General features: G+C 38.6%; 1 protein-coding gene across 6 annotated transcripts in view; it reads right to left on the bottom strand.

Annotated features, from left to right (window-relative positions):
- Positions 1-3564: 3564 nt before the first annotated feature.
- Positions 3565-18368, bottom strand: part of LOC128691887 (thioredoxin domain-containing protein 16-like) — a 101481-nt gene continuing 86677 nt past the window's right edge. For all 6 annotated transcript variants that reach the window (XM_070100954.1, XM_070100952.1, XM_070100953.1 and 3 more), the window contains 8 exons: positions 17369-17600; positions 15595-15728; positions 13286-13373; positions 11850-11985; positions 10568-10875; positions 9189-9367; positions 7256-7393; positions 3565-3825 (listed from right to left, as the gene is read on the bottom strand). In XM_070100954.1, coding sequence (XP_069957055.1) covers positions 3800-3825; positions 7256-7393; positions 9189-9367; positions 10568-10875; positions 11850-11985; positions 13286-13373; positions 15595-15728; positions 17369-17600 — 1241 coding nt within the window. In that variant the 3' untranslated portion in view covers positions 3565-3799. The remainder of the gene's footprint in view (positions 3826-7255; positions 7394-9188; positions 9368-10567; positions 10876-11849; positions 11986-13285; positions 13374-15594; positions 15729-17368; positions 17601-18368) is intronic.

Raw genomic sequence — 18368 nt, 5'->3', positions numbered from 1 at the left:
GTACATTTTTTCCTTTATACATTTTTTTCCTTTATACGGTAAAAAAAATAATGTAATTAACATGAAATGAAAATTTAAAAGAAAATAAGGAAGCCACTAATATTTCGGGCAAATTAATCCTAATGCTTTAAAGATTAACAAAATATTACTCAATTTTCTGTTTTGATAATAATCAAAAGAAGCGCTAAACCCACTAGGGTCATACAGCACTTTTTTTCTACTAGTGTTAACTATATTATTAGTTATTATAATCAAAAAGAAGCGCTAAACCAATTAGAGTAATTATATTAAAACGATAATTATATTATTCAATCTACTGTTAAATACTGCAATTATAATCATAACGAAGCGCCAAACCCTTAAGGGTCATACAGCATTGCAATTAAAAATAATAGGTAATATCTTCAGTAATATCATATTAACAGCTTTTTATTTTACTTTCAAAATATTATATTTTCTACTAATAATCTGAATTATAATAATAATAATAATAATAATAATAATAATAATAATAATAATAATAATAATAATAATAATAATAATAATAGTTTAAAAATGTTATTCTGCTATTACTGCTACAATTAATAATATTGTGAATTCAGTTCACACCCAAAGGACCCGGGTTTGATCCCGGGATGAGTGAAAATGTTAGTAATGCAAGGTCCATCTTTTTGAAACACCCTGCATATGTAAAATAACAACGCGGGAGTTCAGTGATAGCTCTTGGCCTTTCGTGTTGCACTCAGCTCATCAGGAGCTTGCAATGTTGCAGAAATGAGTAGGAAGACTAGGCAGGTCTGTTCACAGGAATGAATCTACCTGGACTTTCAGCTTTGCAATATTGCAAGCTCTTGATGAGGTGTTAATTGCAACATTAAAGGCCTAGAGCTATCATTCAACTCTCCCTGTGGTTATTTTGTATCTTTTGTTACTCGTTTTGGAATTATCCCATAGTAATATATGTGTAAATTATCTAAGGTAACCCTTGTGTCCCTGTCACCTAGCTAAGTAGGTTAGGTAGCTGTTGTGGGTGGCATCCTGGGGAAGAGGATCAAAGAATCCCAATGGAAATAAACCAGGCATAGTGGTTTAACTGGGTTTTTTCTGGGTTACTATCCCAGATGGGTTAATAATCCAAACATAATCTCTAATAATGGTGTCCCATGGCTTGGTTGGTAGTACACTTACCTCATTTACTGAGTGTCTGGGTTCGATTCTCTGCATGGGTGAAAACACTGAACATGTATCCTTACACCTGTTGCCCCTGCTCACCTCGCAGTAAGTAGGTACCTGGGTGTTATTTGACTGGTGTGGGTCATATCCTGGGAAAATGAACCTAATTTGCGGGAAATGCTCTGCATAACAAGCGGCTTTCTATGTAGTAGTACGTGACTCACGAAATCGTAATGACACGATTGCATACAAACCAACGCAACGGTCTGGAGTTTTGAGGCTCTCTGATCGCGGGTTCTATCCCCGCCCGTGGTATGTTTTTTTTTATGTAGTAGTACGTATGTCATTGATGTCAGCTATGGTCTTTATACCTTGTACATGTACTTGTAGAAATAAAGATTAATTATTATTATTATTATGGAGGACAAGACTACAGGACCACAATGTAAATAAGACAGACAGTCCTCGATGATGCACTGACTTTCTTGGATTATCCTGGGTGGCTAACCCTCTGGGTTAAAAATCCCAACAAAATCTTATCTCTTAACCTCTGAAGTAAGATTCCTTGATGCTGGTGAGGGACTCTTGATCCAAGGAAATGGACTTGTCTGCCCCTTCCTTAGAGAGAACTTAACTGCCCCTCAAGGAAGGAGTACCATCATTTGTAGTGAAGGTTATTTAGGTACAGGTACACGGAAGTACAATTATCACACCTAGTAACATATAGCCTGGAACCTAACCTACTCTAGAAGCAGGGCCCTACAGTAGCCTTGAACCTAACCTGCTATATAAGCAGGGCCCTACAGTAGCCTGGAACCTAACCTGCTGTATAAGCGGGGCCCCAAATTGCTCGGAACCTAACCTTCTGTATAAGTTGGGCCCTACAGTAGCCAGAACTTAACCTGCTGTGTAAGCGGGGCCCTTCAGTAGCACAGAACCTAACCTGCTGTATAAGCATGGTCCTACAGTAGTCTGGAACCTAACCTGCTATATAAGTAGGGCCCTACAGTAGCCTGGAACCTAACCTGCTGTATAAGGTGGGCCCTACAGTAGCCTGGAACCTAACCTGCTGTATAAGCAGGGCCCTACAGTAGCCCAGAACCTAACCTGCTCTATATGCAGGGCCCTACAGTAATCTGGAACCTATACACAAATAACCCACACATAAAAGAGAGAAGCTTACGACGACGTTTCGGTCCGACTTGGACCATTGACAAAGTCACACTGTATCGTTCCAGTCAAGGTATTGTGCCTTTTTTTGTTATTTATCTGGAACCTAACATGTTGTATAAGCAGAGCCCACCCCTAATTGTAAGTTTCATCACACATCACAGTTATCCTGTGGGCAATGCTGTAGTCAGATCAAATCAGGGAACGGGTGAAGCCTGAACCTATGGCAAGCAAATCCTAAAATTTGCAGGCCAGTGCGTTAACCACTTGGCCAGCTAAATCGTAGTACAGTGGTACCTCAGGATACGAAATTAATTCGTTCCAGAAGGCCGTTCAAGTGCTATACCAAATGAATTTGTTCACATACGGAATAATGTAAATTAGATTAATCTGTTTCAGATCCCCAAAAATACACTTACAAAAGCACTTACAAAAATACACTTACATAATTGTTCGAGTTGGGAGCTTTAATGGAAGTGAGAAGGCTCTTAATCCAGGGAACTGTACTTATTCTTCCTGTCTTTGCATCAGATCAGCTAGCTGGGGCACTTAATGTAATCCTTCCTTATTGTACTCTGTTTTGCTTCTTTTACTCGTATTAAATAAAAAAAATTCTCTTTGGTTACTGATTTCCCCCAGTAGGTAACATACACAAGGGGGATTACGAATAGACCCCTGGCTGTCTTCAAGCAGGAGCTGGACAGGCACCTAAAGTCAGTACCTGACCAGCCAGGCTGTGGTTTGTATGTCAGTTTACATGCAGCCAGCAATAACAGCCCTGGTTGATCAGGCCCTGATTCACCACGAGGCCTGTTTATGGACTGGACCATGGGGGCGTTGACCTCCAAAACCCCTTCCAGGTATACTCCAGGTATGCTTAATCTTGTATGATAGTTTGGGCAAGCATGGCAGTGCCCAACAGAGGGCAAGCTCTAAGAAAATCTAGGTTATCCTTCTCCTGTTTCCCAAAGATTCTTACACTTATACAGTACTATAATGTATTAATAAAGGTCTTTATTATAGATAATTTATTTTGTAAATACCCATAAAGAATTATCAACCTCCTAACAGATACAATCCTAACTAATATATTTATAGGCATGAGTTGTATTGTAGTTCTATACAAAATGTTGTGGATAGTTATGACACTTTCAAATTGAGTGCAAACACATTGTAAACATTAGAGAAAATATATCACATTTATGTACCTTCATAAATAAATTACAGTTTATACTTTTTATTTATGAAACTTCTGCTACAGAGGTCACTCATGGAGTTTTCAGAATAAATGCAGATCAGTGATATCTATTTCTGACGGAGCTTTGCTGCTGCAGCAGATTATGGAGGCTTTCTTGGTGGTGATGGTAGTTCTGGAAGACTGCAGAGTTCTATGTTGACAGGAGGTCATCAAGGATGTGAGAACAAACTCATATGGAATTCAGAGGTCCTCGTGAAGCTATTTCTTGTTGTTACTGCTCTCACCTGTAAATTATACATAAGGATATCATTAATGTGAATATTATCATATACAGTGGACCCTCAACCAGCAATGGCATCGATTAACGATAAATCTGACTAGCGATACATTTTAACGCAAAAATTTTGCCTCGACTAGCGCTTAAAAGCCCGACCAGTGCTATTCGTTCTGTACGAGACGCGTCCACTTTGGCCTGAGCGCGCCTCACTTGTCCCGTGGGTGCCAGTGTTTACAAGCCAGCCACCACGGTCGCTTCCAAACATACAACTGGAACATTTCATATTATCACAGCCTTTGTAGTGATAGCACCTGCAAAATAAGTCACCATGGGCCCCAAGAAAGCTTCTAGTGCCAACCCTACAGCAAAAAGGGTGAGATCATTGCTAAGTATGAAAGTGGAGTGCGTGTCTCTGAGCTGGACAGGTTGTATAATAAACCCCAATCAACCATCCCTACTATTGTGGGCAAGAAAACGGCAATCAAGGAAGCTGTTCTTGCTAAAGGTGCAACTATGTTTTCGAAACTGAGATCGCAAGCGGTAGATGTTGAGAGACTCTTATTGGTGTGGATAAGCGAGAAACAGATAGCAGGAGATAGCATCTCTCAAGCGATCATATGTGAAAAGGCTAGGAAGTTGCATGACGATTTAATTAAAAAAATGCCAGCAACTAGTGATGTGAGTGAATTTAAGGCCAGCAAAGGTTGGTTTGAGAGATTTAAGAAGCGTAGTGGCATTCATAGTGTGATAAGGCATGGTGAGGCTGCCAGTTCGGACCACAAAGCGGCTGAAAATTATGTGCAGGAATTCAAGGAGTACAAAGACAGTGAAGGACTGAAACCTGAACAAGTGTTTAATTGTGACGAAACAGGTCTGTTTTGGAAGAAAATGCCAAGCAAGATGTACATTACTCAGGAGGAAAAGGCACTCCCAGGACATAAGCCTATGAAAGACAGGCTTACTCTGTTGATGTGTGCCAATGCTAGTGGTGATTGCAAAGTGAAGCCTTTATTGGTGTATCACTCTGAAACTCCCAGAGTGTTCAGGAAAAACAATGTCGTCAAGGCTAATTTGTGTGTGCTGTGGAGGGCAAACAGTAAGGCATGGGTCACTAGGGACTTTTTCTATGACTGGTTACACCATGCATTTGCCCCCAATGTGAAAAATTACCTAATTGAAAAGAAATTAGACCGTAAATGCCTCCTGGTATTAGACAATGCTCCTGGTCATCCTTCAGACTTGGCAGAGCGACTTTCTAGGGACATGAGCTTCATTAATGTGAAGTTTTTGCCTCCTAATACCTCTCCTCTCCTGCAGCCCATGGACCAGCAGGTCATTTCCAACTTCAAGAAACTGTACACAAAAGCTATGTTTGAAAGGTGCTTTGTAGTGACCTCAGAAACTCAACTGACTCTAAGAGAGTTTTGGAAAGATCATTTTACCATCCTCAATTGTGTAAACATTATAGGTAAGGCTTGGGAGGAAGTGACTAAGAGGACCTTGAACTCTGCTTGGAAAAAACTGTGGCCAGAATGTGTAGACAAAAGGGATTTTGAAGGGTTTGAGGCTAACCCTGAGAATCCTATGCCAGTTGAGGAATCCATTGTGGCATTGGGGAAGTCCTTGGGGTTGGAGGTTAGTGGGGAGGATGTGGAAGAGCTGGTGGAGGAGGACAATGAAGAACTAACCATTGATGAGCTGCTAGATCATCTTGAACAGCAAGAGGGCAGACCTGAGGAAACTGCTTCGGAGGAAGGGATAGTGAAATTGAAGAAGTTGCCTACTTCTAAGATTAAGGAAATGTGTGCAAACCTTTTTTGATGAAAATCACCCTGACCATGCTACTGCAAGCCGTGTTGGCAACCTGTACACTGACAATGTTGTGAACCACTTTAGGAAAGTCATAAAGGAACGAGAGGTACAGGTATCTATGGCCAGATATGTTGTGCGACAGAAGTCCAGTAACTCTGAAGCTGGTCCTAGTGGCATTAAAAGAGCAAGGGAAGTAACCCCAGAAAAAGACTTGCTACCTCAAGTGCTAATGGAAGGGGATACCCCTTCTAAACACTAAGAAGATCAACGGTCTCCCCTCCTCCCATCCCATCAATCATCACCAGATCTTCAATAAAGGTAAGTGTCATGTAACTGTGCATGTCTTCTTTAGTTTGTGTGTATTAAAATTAATATTTCATGTGGTAAATTTTTTTTTTTTCAATACTTTGGGGTGTCTTGCATGGATTAATTTGATTTCCATTATTTCTTATGGGGAAAATTAACTTGACTAACGACTATTTCGATTAACAATGAGCTCTCAGGAACGGATTAATATCGCTGGTTGAGGGTCCACTGTATATGCTAGAAATATATTATTTTGTGAAGGGATTCAGGGAAACCAGTTAGCCGGACTTGAGTCCTGGAGGTGGGAAGTACAGTGCCTGCACTCTAAAGAAGAGGTCTGGGATATTTGCTGTTTAGACAGTACCAACACTTGTGCATGGATTCAGGGGATGGGTTATAAATGCTGCAGGAGCAAGAAGGCTACAGGCAGTGAAGATGTTATATCTGAGATAACTTTGTGATGTGAATACCATACAGAGAACCTGGAGCGTAAAAACTGAAAGGTGATGTGGGGTCACCAAGGGTATGATTCAGAGATAAGGAAGGGTTGTTCAGGTGGTTTGGACATATAGAAAGGCTGGAGAGGGATAAGATGAAGTGGGTGTATAAATCTGGGGTAGAAAGTAAAAGAAATAGGAGTTGTCCCAGAAATAGGTAGAGGGATGGGGCACTGAGTATCAGGGGCTTCAGGATCCATCAAGCTTGTGTGAACACATTATATATTAGTAAATGGAGACAAGTGGCTTTTAATGGACATGCTGTCTAATATGGGCCAGTAGGCCTGCTAAAGTGTTCCTTCATTCTTATATTCTTACAATCTTTCAGTGACAAGACTTTTACTGTCATCTATAGTCTGCTGACACAATGCAAACACTAATTACAAAATAATTCAGTCTTGGGACCAGAAGTGATCAAGGTCCCAGGACTGCATTAAATATCTCCTAGTGTTTGTTCATGTGTCTTTTTAAACCAATATAGTTAGCATCAATTACCAAGCTCTGCTGAACTAGCTGGATCCAAATGGAGCACCGACAACAACAGTAAAGAAAAGAGACAGGTTGTGGAAGAAGCTTTAATTGGGATGTTTCACTCTGTGTAGAACCTTGTCAGTTCTGCTGATAAACTTTAAAACAAGGTCATACTCCAGTGCTAGGCATCTCAAAATTTGTATTACCTTGATGGTGAGTAGTAAGGTCATCTTACCTTGATGGTGAGCAGTAAGGTCAGCTTAACTTGATGATGAGCAGCAAGGTCAACTTACCTTGATGATGAGATGTAAGGTTATCTTACCTTGATGGTGAGCAGTAAGGTCAACTTACCTTGATGGTGAGCAGTAAGGTCAGCTTCCATCTCAAGTATGAGGTGGTCTTCGGAGTCACGATCTTGGTCTTCAATCATAAACTTGAGGTAGTCAAACCCTGGTACACGAGGCTTCCACTCTTTTTTTGGCAGTTCAACTGAGGTGTACATAAAATAAAAAATATTTCCCATGCCACTCACAATTAGCTCTTCAGTTTATATAGTAAGTATGGTGGTCAATATGCTCCAGTAATTAAGATATGCCAGCAATTTTGTAAATATTCTGAATAAAGAAAAATGCAGCACAGGAGGTCTTCAATTATACCCAGTCTTCATTTATTCAGACTTCCTACAATAAATATATTGAAAATTAGACACAAGTGCAACATCTGGGGATCTTTAATATACATGTTTTGCCATTCGGTGGCTTTATCAATACAAATTCTAGGACATAATTTGAAGACGATAGAACTATATACAAAAGATGTGGTAATCAGTCCCTCAGTCTTGGAGGCTGAGGGACTGATTACCTCATCTTTTGTACAGACAAGGATGTGTGATATCATCGTGGTTGTTTAATATATTTATAGATGGGGTTGTAAGAGAAGTAAATGCGAGGGTCTTGGCAAGAGGCGTGGAGTTAAAAGAAAAAGAATCACACATAAAGTGGGAGTTGTCACAGTTGCTCTTTGCTGATGACACTGTGCTCTTGGGAGATTCTGAAGAGAAGTTGCAGAGGTTGGTGGATGAATTTGGTAGGGTATGTAAAAGAAAAAAATTAAAAGTGAATACAGGAAAGAGTAAGGTTATGAGGATAACAAAAAGATTAGGTGATGAAAGATTGGATATCAGATTGGAGGGAGAGAGTATGGAGGAGGTGAATGTATTCAGATATTTGGGAGTGGACGTGTCAGCGGATGGGTCTATGAAAGATTAAGTAAGTAAGTTTATTCAGGTATACACAAATACAGTTACATAGAATTATCATACATAGCAGCATATGTGTAGAGAACCTAGGATAACCCAAAAAAGTCAGACAGAGTGACTTATTTCCATTGGGATGAGGTGAATCATAGAATTGATGAGGGGGAAAAGGGTGAGCAGTGCACTTATGAGTCTGTGGAGACAAAGAATTTTGTCCTTGGAGGCAAAGAGAGGAATGTATGAGAGTATAGCTTTACCAACGCTCTTATATGGGTGTGAAGCATGGGTGATGAATGTTGCAGCAAGGAGAAGGCTGGAGGCAGTGGAGATGTCATGTCTGAGGGCAATATGTGGTGTGAATATAATGCAGAGAATTCGTAGTTTGGAAGTTAGGAGGAGGTGCGGGATTGCCAAAACTGTTGTCCAGAGGGCTGAGGAAGGGTTGTTGAGGTGGTTCAGACATGTAGAGAGAATGGAGCGAAGCAGAATGACTTCAAGAGTGTATCAGTCTGTAGTGGAAGGAAGGCGGAGTAGGGGTCAGCCTAGGAAAGGTTGGAGGGAGGGGGTAAAGGAGGTTTTGTGTGCGAGGGGCTTGGACTTCCAGCGGGCATGCGTGAGCGTGTTTGATAGGAGTGAATGGAGACAAATGGTTTTTAATAGTTAACGTGCTGTTGGAGTGTGAGCAAAGTAACATTTATGAAGGGATTCAGGGAAACCGGCAGGCCGGACTTGAGTCCTGGAGATGGGAAGTACAGTGCCTGCACTCTGAAGGAGGGGTGTTAATGTTGCAGTTTAAGAACTGTAGTGTAAAGCACCCTTCTGGCAAGACAGTGATGGAGTGAATGATGGTGAAAGTTTTTCTTTTTTGGGCCACCCTACCTTGGTGAGAATCGGCCAGTGTGCTAATAATAATTGTATATACAACCAGGACCCTCCTGTATTATCATTTAAAGGCATACACACAGTATACAAAAACATTGCCAAAATTTCAGGCATAGAATTTCCAGTACACGAAATATAGCAACTTACTGGAAGGCTGGAGGTGTCCAGCCCGAAGCCTTTTAAGCCAGTCTCTGATAGTGGCCTTTGAGGTGTCTGTGTCCATAAAAGTGTACACTGTGCCCATCCTCTGACTCACAGCCACCAGAGATCTTACTACAGGAGACAACCCATAGACTGGCAGTAAGCTGTCTGCCAGAGGGTCGTCACTAGACCAAGAGAAACAACACTCATATTGTAAATTATGAAAAAGAACCACAGTAAGAATTTAAAACACCTAAACCACACAAAGTGAACAGAGTAAATCAGCAATATAAAACACACAGAGCATTTTATTAGATGATGTTTTGCTCTAAAAAAAAAGCTTTACGAAGTCTTTGATGAAACATTCAAGGAAAAAACTAATAAAAAGATTGTTATGATCTGTGTTTTACCTTCCAAGTTTGTCAGCTACTAACCAAAGTGAACAGAATAAGTTAGCAAAGTAAAACAGAGAAAGCTAAGGTAGCCTTTTATTAGATGGCATTTTGCTCTAAAAGAGGATTTATCAAGTCTTTGATGAAACACTATTTAGGGTAAAACCATCTAATAAAAGGCGTGTTCTGCACTGTGGCTTACCTTCCTAGTTTGTTTCAAGATATTACTCTGATATAATAAATGGCTAGTACTACACTAAATGACTATTACTATACTAAATGGTCACTACTACACTAAATGGTTACTACTACACTAAATGGTTACTACTACACTAAATGGTTATTACTACACTAAATGGTTACTACTACACTAAATGGTTACTACTACACTAAATGGTTACTACTACACTAAATGGTTATTACTACACTAAATGGTTACTACTACACTAAATGGTTACTACTACACTAAATTACTATTACTATACTAAATGGTTACTACTACACTAAATGGTTACTACTACACTAAATGGTTACTACTACACTAAATGGTTATTACTACACTAAATGGTTACTACTACACTAAATGGTTACTACTACACTAAATGGTTACTACTACACTAAATGACTATTACTATACTAAATGGTTACTACTACACTAAATGGTTACTACTACACTAAATGGTTACTACTACACTAAATGGTTACTACTACACTAAATGGTCACTACTACACTAAATGGTTACTACTACACTAAATGACTATTACTATACTAAATGGTTACTACTACACTAAATGGTTACTACTACACTAAATGGTTACTACTGCACTAAATGGTTACTACTACACTAAATGGTTATTACTACACTAAATGGTTACTACTACACTAAATGGTTATTACTACACTAAATGGTTACTACTACACTAAATGGTCACTACTACACTAAATGGCTACTACTACACTAAAAGAAAAATCTTTGTAATACTAATGCTTACCAGAATAACCAAGAAAATATAAATCCCGGTTCTGATAATTCTGCTGCTAAATGTCCCAGTGTACTCCACATGCTATCATAGTTACTCAAGTGATCAGCATTTATATCTAGAGTACAATGTTGTCCTTTGCTTTGCTGGCCTTGAGAAGAGTATCTTCTTGCATCCAATGCCTTCCCTCTTGATTCTGACACCGTGGAATTGGATGGTAAGAACAGTATGACGAGGTGTTGGTCGGACACAGGTGAGTGTTCATCGTCCTCACTGACTCCTACTTGTAAAGCTGAATATCGCTCAGGATCCAGCGGAGCCTATCGAAAAAATGTGAATTCTTCTTTATTTCATATTTTGTATTGGATATGGGCTTTAAAATAATAAATCAGAATTCCTAAACAAGTGAAAATATATTTTAACTCCTAAGTGTAAAGCTGAATATCGTTCGGGATCCAGTGGAGCCTATTGCCCTTATTTCAAATTTTGTATTGGAACTGGGCTTTAAAATAATAAATCAGAACTTATAATCAAGTCAAAATACATTTTAGCAGTGAATATTCACTAATATTTTATCATTTGCCTTGTATATTTTTTTAAGTTAACAACTTAGCTTCAAGAAAAATATTTTTTTAAAGCACTGGCCTGGAGATTTTTGATTCACCTGCCATTGGTTCAAACCCCACCTGTTCCATGGTTTGTTAGAAAATACAGTACTGTACTTCTGGCAAATAAACTGAATCTCAAGAAATATCCAATATGAACAGAGAATTATGCCATAAATATTGATTGAGACTATTTTTCAAATCTTCTTTCTTCTTTCAACAATCCGGCTGTATCCCACCAAGGCAGGGTGACCCAAAAAGAAAAATGAAAGTTTCTCTTTTCAAATTTAGTAATATATACAGAAGAAGGGGGTTACTAGCCCTTTGCTCCCAGATTTTAGTTGCCTCTTACCACACGTATGGCTATTTTTCAGATATTTGAAGTAATATTTATTGATACTCCATGAAGAAATGGATAAGAATCCTTCCTCTGTGAGCCATGTGTGTCGTAAGAGGTGACTAAAATACCAGGAGCAAGGGGCAGGTAACCCCTTCTCCTGTATAAAATGCTAAATAGAAAAAGAAGAAACTATAAAAGTGTTTCTTCTTTTTCAGGTCATGCTGCCTTGGTGGGAGACAGCCAGTGTGTTTATAAAAATATTTATTAATTAATGTTCCGTAATGTACAAAAACAGTGGTACTGGAGGGTGCATGTATGGAAATGGCAATAAGTTGAAGTTAGCACTAACCAGCACTGGGAGTGAGGCATGAGAGACAAAGTTTATAATGGCACCAGAGTTGTCAAGCTCTTTATCAAGCATTTTTCTGGATTGAAAACAGTCGCCAGGCTTGGTTACCACCACACATCCTTCATCTGTCTTACATCTTCAAAGCAAAACACATGAAAAAAATATTGAAAGATTAAGTGCAGATCTGCATGTAGAATATTGGTCAACATAGTCATACACGCCCTACATCATTACGTACTTGGTTCCAAGAGCCGTGATGTAACTTGGTTTATGACCTAAACCTGACATAATGCCTTAAAAATGCCTTAAAATGGCAACAAACATTGTAAAACTGCGTCAATAACTCGCAAAAGAATATAACTATTGCTAAACCTTAAAAGAATACTAAAACCACATTTTAGTCATATTTTTTAAAGAATAATGAACATAATTAAAAAATTATGACGTAGGTGACATTGCTGAGTGATGTAAAGCCGGATGTAATGACGTCCACTGAATTGAAATTTACTCTAGAAAAGTGACAAAGGCAAACTTGACGTAGGCAGAAATGACAAAGTGGGGTATGACTGTATATAAAACAAAACTAAAAATTTCACAAGATCACAAAAGTGTATGTGTAATATTAGTTAACTGAATAAAAAAAAGTTTGAGGTAAAATTCTTGTGGGCTCGGAGAGAGGGACAAAAAGGTTATTTTGCAAAAATGAACATTTTTATAGGCCAGATCACTACAGCTTTTAAAATACAAAACGAAAATGAATCAGATTTCACCAGTTTTATTACCTATGACATCATGTACGAGACTGTACCATTTGCTCATTAGCTACCTTTATTATTGTGCATATATTGGAGTCAAATGTGTAAGAAATCCTACTTAACCCGTAAACGGTCCAAACGTATATATACGTTTTTTCAACATTTGAAAGTATGTAAAAAAATGTAGATCTTCTTTTTGTTTTTTTACATTTGAAAATGTGTAAAAAAACTTTGATCTACTTTTTTTTTTGTTACATTTGAAAATATGCAAAAAAAAAGTAGATCTACTTTTGTAGCACTACACATGTGAACGTAGATCTGCTTGGACCGTTTACGGGTTAATAGGCTATGTCTAATTCTTAAGTAGTCTTTAAGCATTAGGATTAGTTTGCCCAAAATACTAACGGTTTCTTTCATACCTAACAAAGTTTTACTACATGTAAACTACATTACATGTGTACTGCATAAAAAGAAATTTGAATTTGAAGCTGGAAGGTACTGTACTGTGGAGAATTATCATTCACTGTACAGTGAAAGGAAGAAACTCGACCACTATCTCTGTACCAGTTTTCAAAACTTGTATGTATAAAACATACACGTACATAAAATATTTAATTTATTTTGCTGAAAGTGCTAAAAAAGAAAAAGTGAAGTAACACACAGGGACAAGGAGGTACTAACAAGGCATCAACAGCACGAGGAGAAATGTGTCGACCCAGGAGATGGTTGCCTCCCAGAACACGACAAGCTTCGTTAAAGGCTACTGCGTCTATAAGGAAAAATAAGACAGGTTAGATTAAACAGCCATAGGATTAGTCTGCCCAAAATGCATTGCATGCTAGTGGCCTTCTTTGTGCTTAACAATATTTTATTACATGCAAAATACACCTTGTATACTGCAGAAAAATAATGAAGTCATATTGTATTGTATAGCAGAGGTGATCAAGGTACTTTATGATCCTTGAAAATGTGTCTGAGGATCCACAACAGCAGACCACCTACAACCTACTATCACCTGGCAGAAACAAGCCATTTAAATAGTCAATACGGAAGGGATGCTACCAAAATTTTGGCCTATACCAATGCCCAATATTCAGCCAATACTGGCATTCTTTATAAGAAAAATCTACTATCATCATTAAAAGATATCCTTGTACTAACACATATAATCTTCAGATCAACACCAATATAACAGCCCATCCTCTTAATAACAGACAGCATTTCACTGTTGCTACAACAGTTAAATTGGTGACTGATAATCGAACCTTAAACCGTGATTATCTGACATTTAAGCAGTGCCTCCAGCAACAGTCACATAGGTAGTCCCCAGGGCTGTGGAGTTGGAGTCATGGAGTCAAAGTCGTGGAGTCGGAGTCAGAAGCAATTCTTGGGTTACTGGAGTCGATAAAATGTAATTAAAGGAGTTGGAATCGAAGGTGCCATAAATAATGGAGTTGGAGGTTTCATGTGCTGACTCCACAGCCCTGGTAGTCACTCCAGTAGCACCAAGACAATCAGTGCTCCACTAATACAAACACAAGCAATATTTCCAAAAGCATTATCTCCAGTATTTCAACGTGAACCAATAAAAGCATCTTTATAGGAAAAATTATTTTAGAAGTACACCAACAAAAGTGCTTCCTCCAGTACCTTGAGTACAACCAGTACTTCTATTACTATTAACAAAAGCACTTCCTGCAGTAGCACCCACAAAAGAACTTTCCTGCAGTAGCACCCACAAAAGCACTTCCTGCAGTAGCACCCACAAAATCACTTCCTGCAGTAGCACCCACAAAAGAACTTTCCTGCAGTAGCACCCACAAAAGCACTTCCTGCAGTAGCACACACAAAAGCACTTCCTGCAGTAGCACCCACAAAAGCACTTCCTGCAGTAGCACACACAAAAGCACTTCCTGCAGAAGCACCCACAAAAGCACTTTCCTGCAGTAGCATCCACAAAAAGCACTTCCTGCAGTAGCACCCACAAAAGAACTTCCTGCAGTAGCACCCACAAAAGCACTTCCTGCAGTAGCACCCACAAAAGCACTTCCTGCAATAGCACCCACAAAAGCACTTCCTGCAGTAGCACCCACAAAAGCACTTCCTGCAATAGCACCCACAAAAGCACTTCCTGCAGTAGCACCCACAAAAGCACTTTCCTGCAGTAGCACCCACAAAAGCACTTCCTGCAGTAGCACCCACAAAAGCACTTTCCTGCAGTAGCACCCACAAAAGCACTTCCTGCAGTAGCACCCACAAAAGCACTTCCTGCAGTAGCACCCACAAAAGCACTTCCTGCAGTAGCACCCACAAAAGCACTTCCTTCAGTAGCACCCACAAAACCACGTCCTCCAGATTTCCATTAATACCAGTACAAAGAACATTCTTCAATTACAACAGTCACCACTATTTCATTACACAACACTAACATATTTAGTATGTTCCTGTAATAAAGACAAAGGTAAATGTATGTAGTTATTTTTTTCAAAATGTCTAACACATGAAAAAAAAAACCATACCACGAGTGGGGATAGAACCCGTGATCAGAGTCATAAAACTCCAGACCGACGCACTAGCCCCTAATCCCCGCCCGTGGTATGGCTTGTTTGCAATCGTGTCATTACAATTTTGAGAGTCATGTCTAACACATGCTTTTATGGAATTTCTTACAAATGTTCTTCCAATGTGAAGTATTATACATTTTTTGGAAGCAATAATAATAAGCTACCATATTACTGAACAGATTTATGCTAAAATCCATTTTAGGAGCAATAAAATTTATACGAATAACCCGCTCATGGGAGAATGAAAATCATGATGACATTTCAGTCCAATTTCGACTATAAACTAGTGAGCCATTAACTGTTAATGGTCCAATTTGGACCAAAACATCGTCACGAGTTTCATTCTCCCATGTGCGGGTTATTTGTGAATTGTTCCAGTCACAGTATTGTGCCTTTTTAATCAATAAAATTTGTTACATTTCCAACCTTTAGCTGAAGGGAATATTCCTACGGTAGCAGAAGAGACAACTTTGCAGGCTGGGTGAAGGTCCTCACTGAGAGTCATCAACTGTTCCAAGTCCCCATTGTTGATCAACTCGGTAGGTGTGGCTCTTTCAGTCCTGCATCACACAATACATGTATAATATAATGACCCTTAATTACTCCTAAATATTGTAAAATTACAGTAATTTTGTTACAGCTACAGCTCAAGATAATCTATATTTTCAGGGGAGAATTTTAGCAACTCCAAGGAACTACGCTGTGCTAAAATTTTCTCATAGAACTCCAGATATATTCATAAAGCAAGTACTACTGAATAATTGTAAATTTCTAAATATCTGAGTATCTAGCAGGATAGCTATCCAAATTCTTAAGTACATGTACTTCAAAAATAATTATGAATTAGCTAACAAAAGCCAGTTTTACACAATAGTGGATGACAGAGACAAAACACAGGTCACAGATGGCATCAGAGAAGAGGCTCTCACATTTGCTCAGCAGCAGACAAAAAAAATAAAATGCAAGTTGTCCCCTGCCACGAAAAGATAAACCAAAGAAGAAAAACATTCATCATTACTCATTCCCTAGCTCTCTTTCCAATTTGTAATTCAGATTGAAGTACTGCAGTGCATCAATGGTAGAATACATTGAAAAGTGTGTGATTAAGACAATATGCAGTTTATGTTTTTTGTTGAGAACACATATGGGTTAATAAAGTCCCTTTTGAATGAAACATCTCACTAACATACCATAATCTACAGACTGTGTCATATTCACAGAACCAAATGACCTCCTCATCATTGTGTGGTACAGTATATTCTTTCTTTCAACACACCGGCCGTATCCCACCGAGGCGGGGTGGCCCAAAAGGAAAAAACGAAAGTTTCTCCTTTTACATTTAGTAATATATACAGGAGAAGGGATTACTAGCCCCTTGCTCCCGGCATTTTAGTTGCCTCTTACAACACACATGGCTTACGGAGGAAGAATTCTGTTCCACTTCCCCATGGAGATAAGAGGAAATAAACAAGAACAAGAACCAGAAAGAAAATAGAAGAAAACCCAGAGGGGTGTGTATATATATGCTTGTACATGTATGTGTAGTGTGACGTAAGTGTAAGTAGAAGTAGCAAGACATACCTGAAATCTTGCATGCTTATGAGACAGACAAAAGACACCAGCAATCCTACCATCATGTAAAACAATTACAGGCTTTCGTTTTACACTCACTTGGCAGGACGGTAGTACCTCCCTGGGCGGTTGCTGTCTACCAACCTACTACCTATAACAATATATACCTAGTAGAAATAATTGCTAACAAAAATTTACTAGGAGGGTAGAGGAACTACTGGCTACTGATGACAGCAACAGATTTATTATACAAACTTTGATTATACTTCCTCTAGCACTCACCGCCCTTACTAACTCTACCACCGTCATACTTTTCACCCTTACTAGTCTCTGATCACGCATATTATCCCTATAGCATGCCCTACCCTGAAATGCTTTATGACCTTTGTGAGTTTAGCACTTAATTATGATCATAATAATTATATAATATTGGCTAGATAGGGAAAGCATTACTTGATACCAATTAAGTCCCTAATTATGTATTCTTATTAAGGAAGTCTTTATGGGGAATTGCTGAGCTCATATGGGTTATGTAGTGCCTGAGGCATGAGAAGTAACCAGGTTTGATCCAAGGAAGACCAGCCAGCCATGTGAAACACAAGCATTTAAGAAAAGCATTAATACTTGCAGTAGTATGGTCTTCAGAATGGAATCCCCATGGATAGGTCCATCGTACGTCATATTAGGTCTTCCTTTAGGGTGGAGTCGAAGAACAGGATAAGTCACAATTCCCAATGAGTTACAGAGATATGGCCAATCAAAGCAATTGACACGATGCAATGAGGACTGGCTGCCATATTCCCGAAGTTTTGCAACAATAGCGTTCATGTGTTGCAGAAGTGCGTTGCTCATAGGATCCCCTACAACAGAAAATTGGCTAAGTTTTAATAATCCATAGAAGTAAATATACAAATTAAATCAAGAATATATAAATTTTTACATACAGTATAATTTTAATGATAGCAAATATATGTATCACGTAAGTACAATATATAAAACATAATAATATAAAATAATAATAATAATATATAATAATAATAATATGTAATAATAATAATAATTCTTATTCTTTTTAGTAATTATTACAGGAATAGGGGTTACTAGCCCATTGTTCCCGGCATTTTAGTTGACTTTTACAACATGCATGGCTTATGGAGGAAAGATTCTTATTCCACTTCCCCATGGATATAAAAGGAAAAGTACTAAGAACAAGAACTAAGATAAAATCAAAGAAAACTCAGATGAGTGTGTATAAATAAACGTGTACATGTATGTGTAGTGTGACGTAAGTGTAAGTAGAAGTAGCAAGACGTACCTGTAACCTTGCATATTTATGAGACAGACAAAAGACACCAGCAATCCTACCATCATGTAAAACAATTACAAGCTTTCGTTTTACACTCACTTGGTTATTTTATATAACCGGACTTGAGTCCTAGAAATGGGAAGTACAATGCCTGCACTCTAAAGGAGGGGTTTGGGATATTGGCAGTTTGGAGGGATATACTGTGTATTTTTTATACGTATATACTTCTAGACTGTTGTATTCTGAGCACCTCTGCAAAAACAGTGATTATGTGTGAGTGAGGTGAAAGTGTTTAATGATGTTGAAAGTATTTTCTTTTTGG

Source organism: Cherax quadricarinatus, chromosome 75 (genome assembly GCF_038502225.1).
Source record: "Cherax quadricarinatus isolate ZL_2023a chromosome 75, ASM3850222v1, whole genome shotgun sequence".
Taxonomy (NCBI): Eukaryota; Metazoa; Arthropoda; class Malacostraca; order Decapoda; family Parastacidae; genus Cherax; species Cherax quadricarinatus.
The sequence above is the reverse complement of the archived record's forward strand: the minus strand, read 5'-3'. Positions and strand labels throughout refer to the sequence as shown.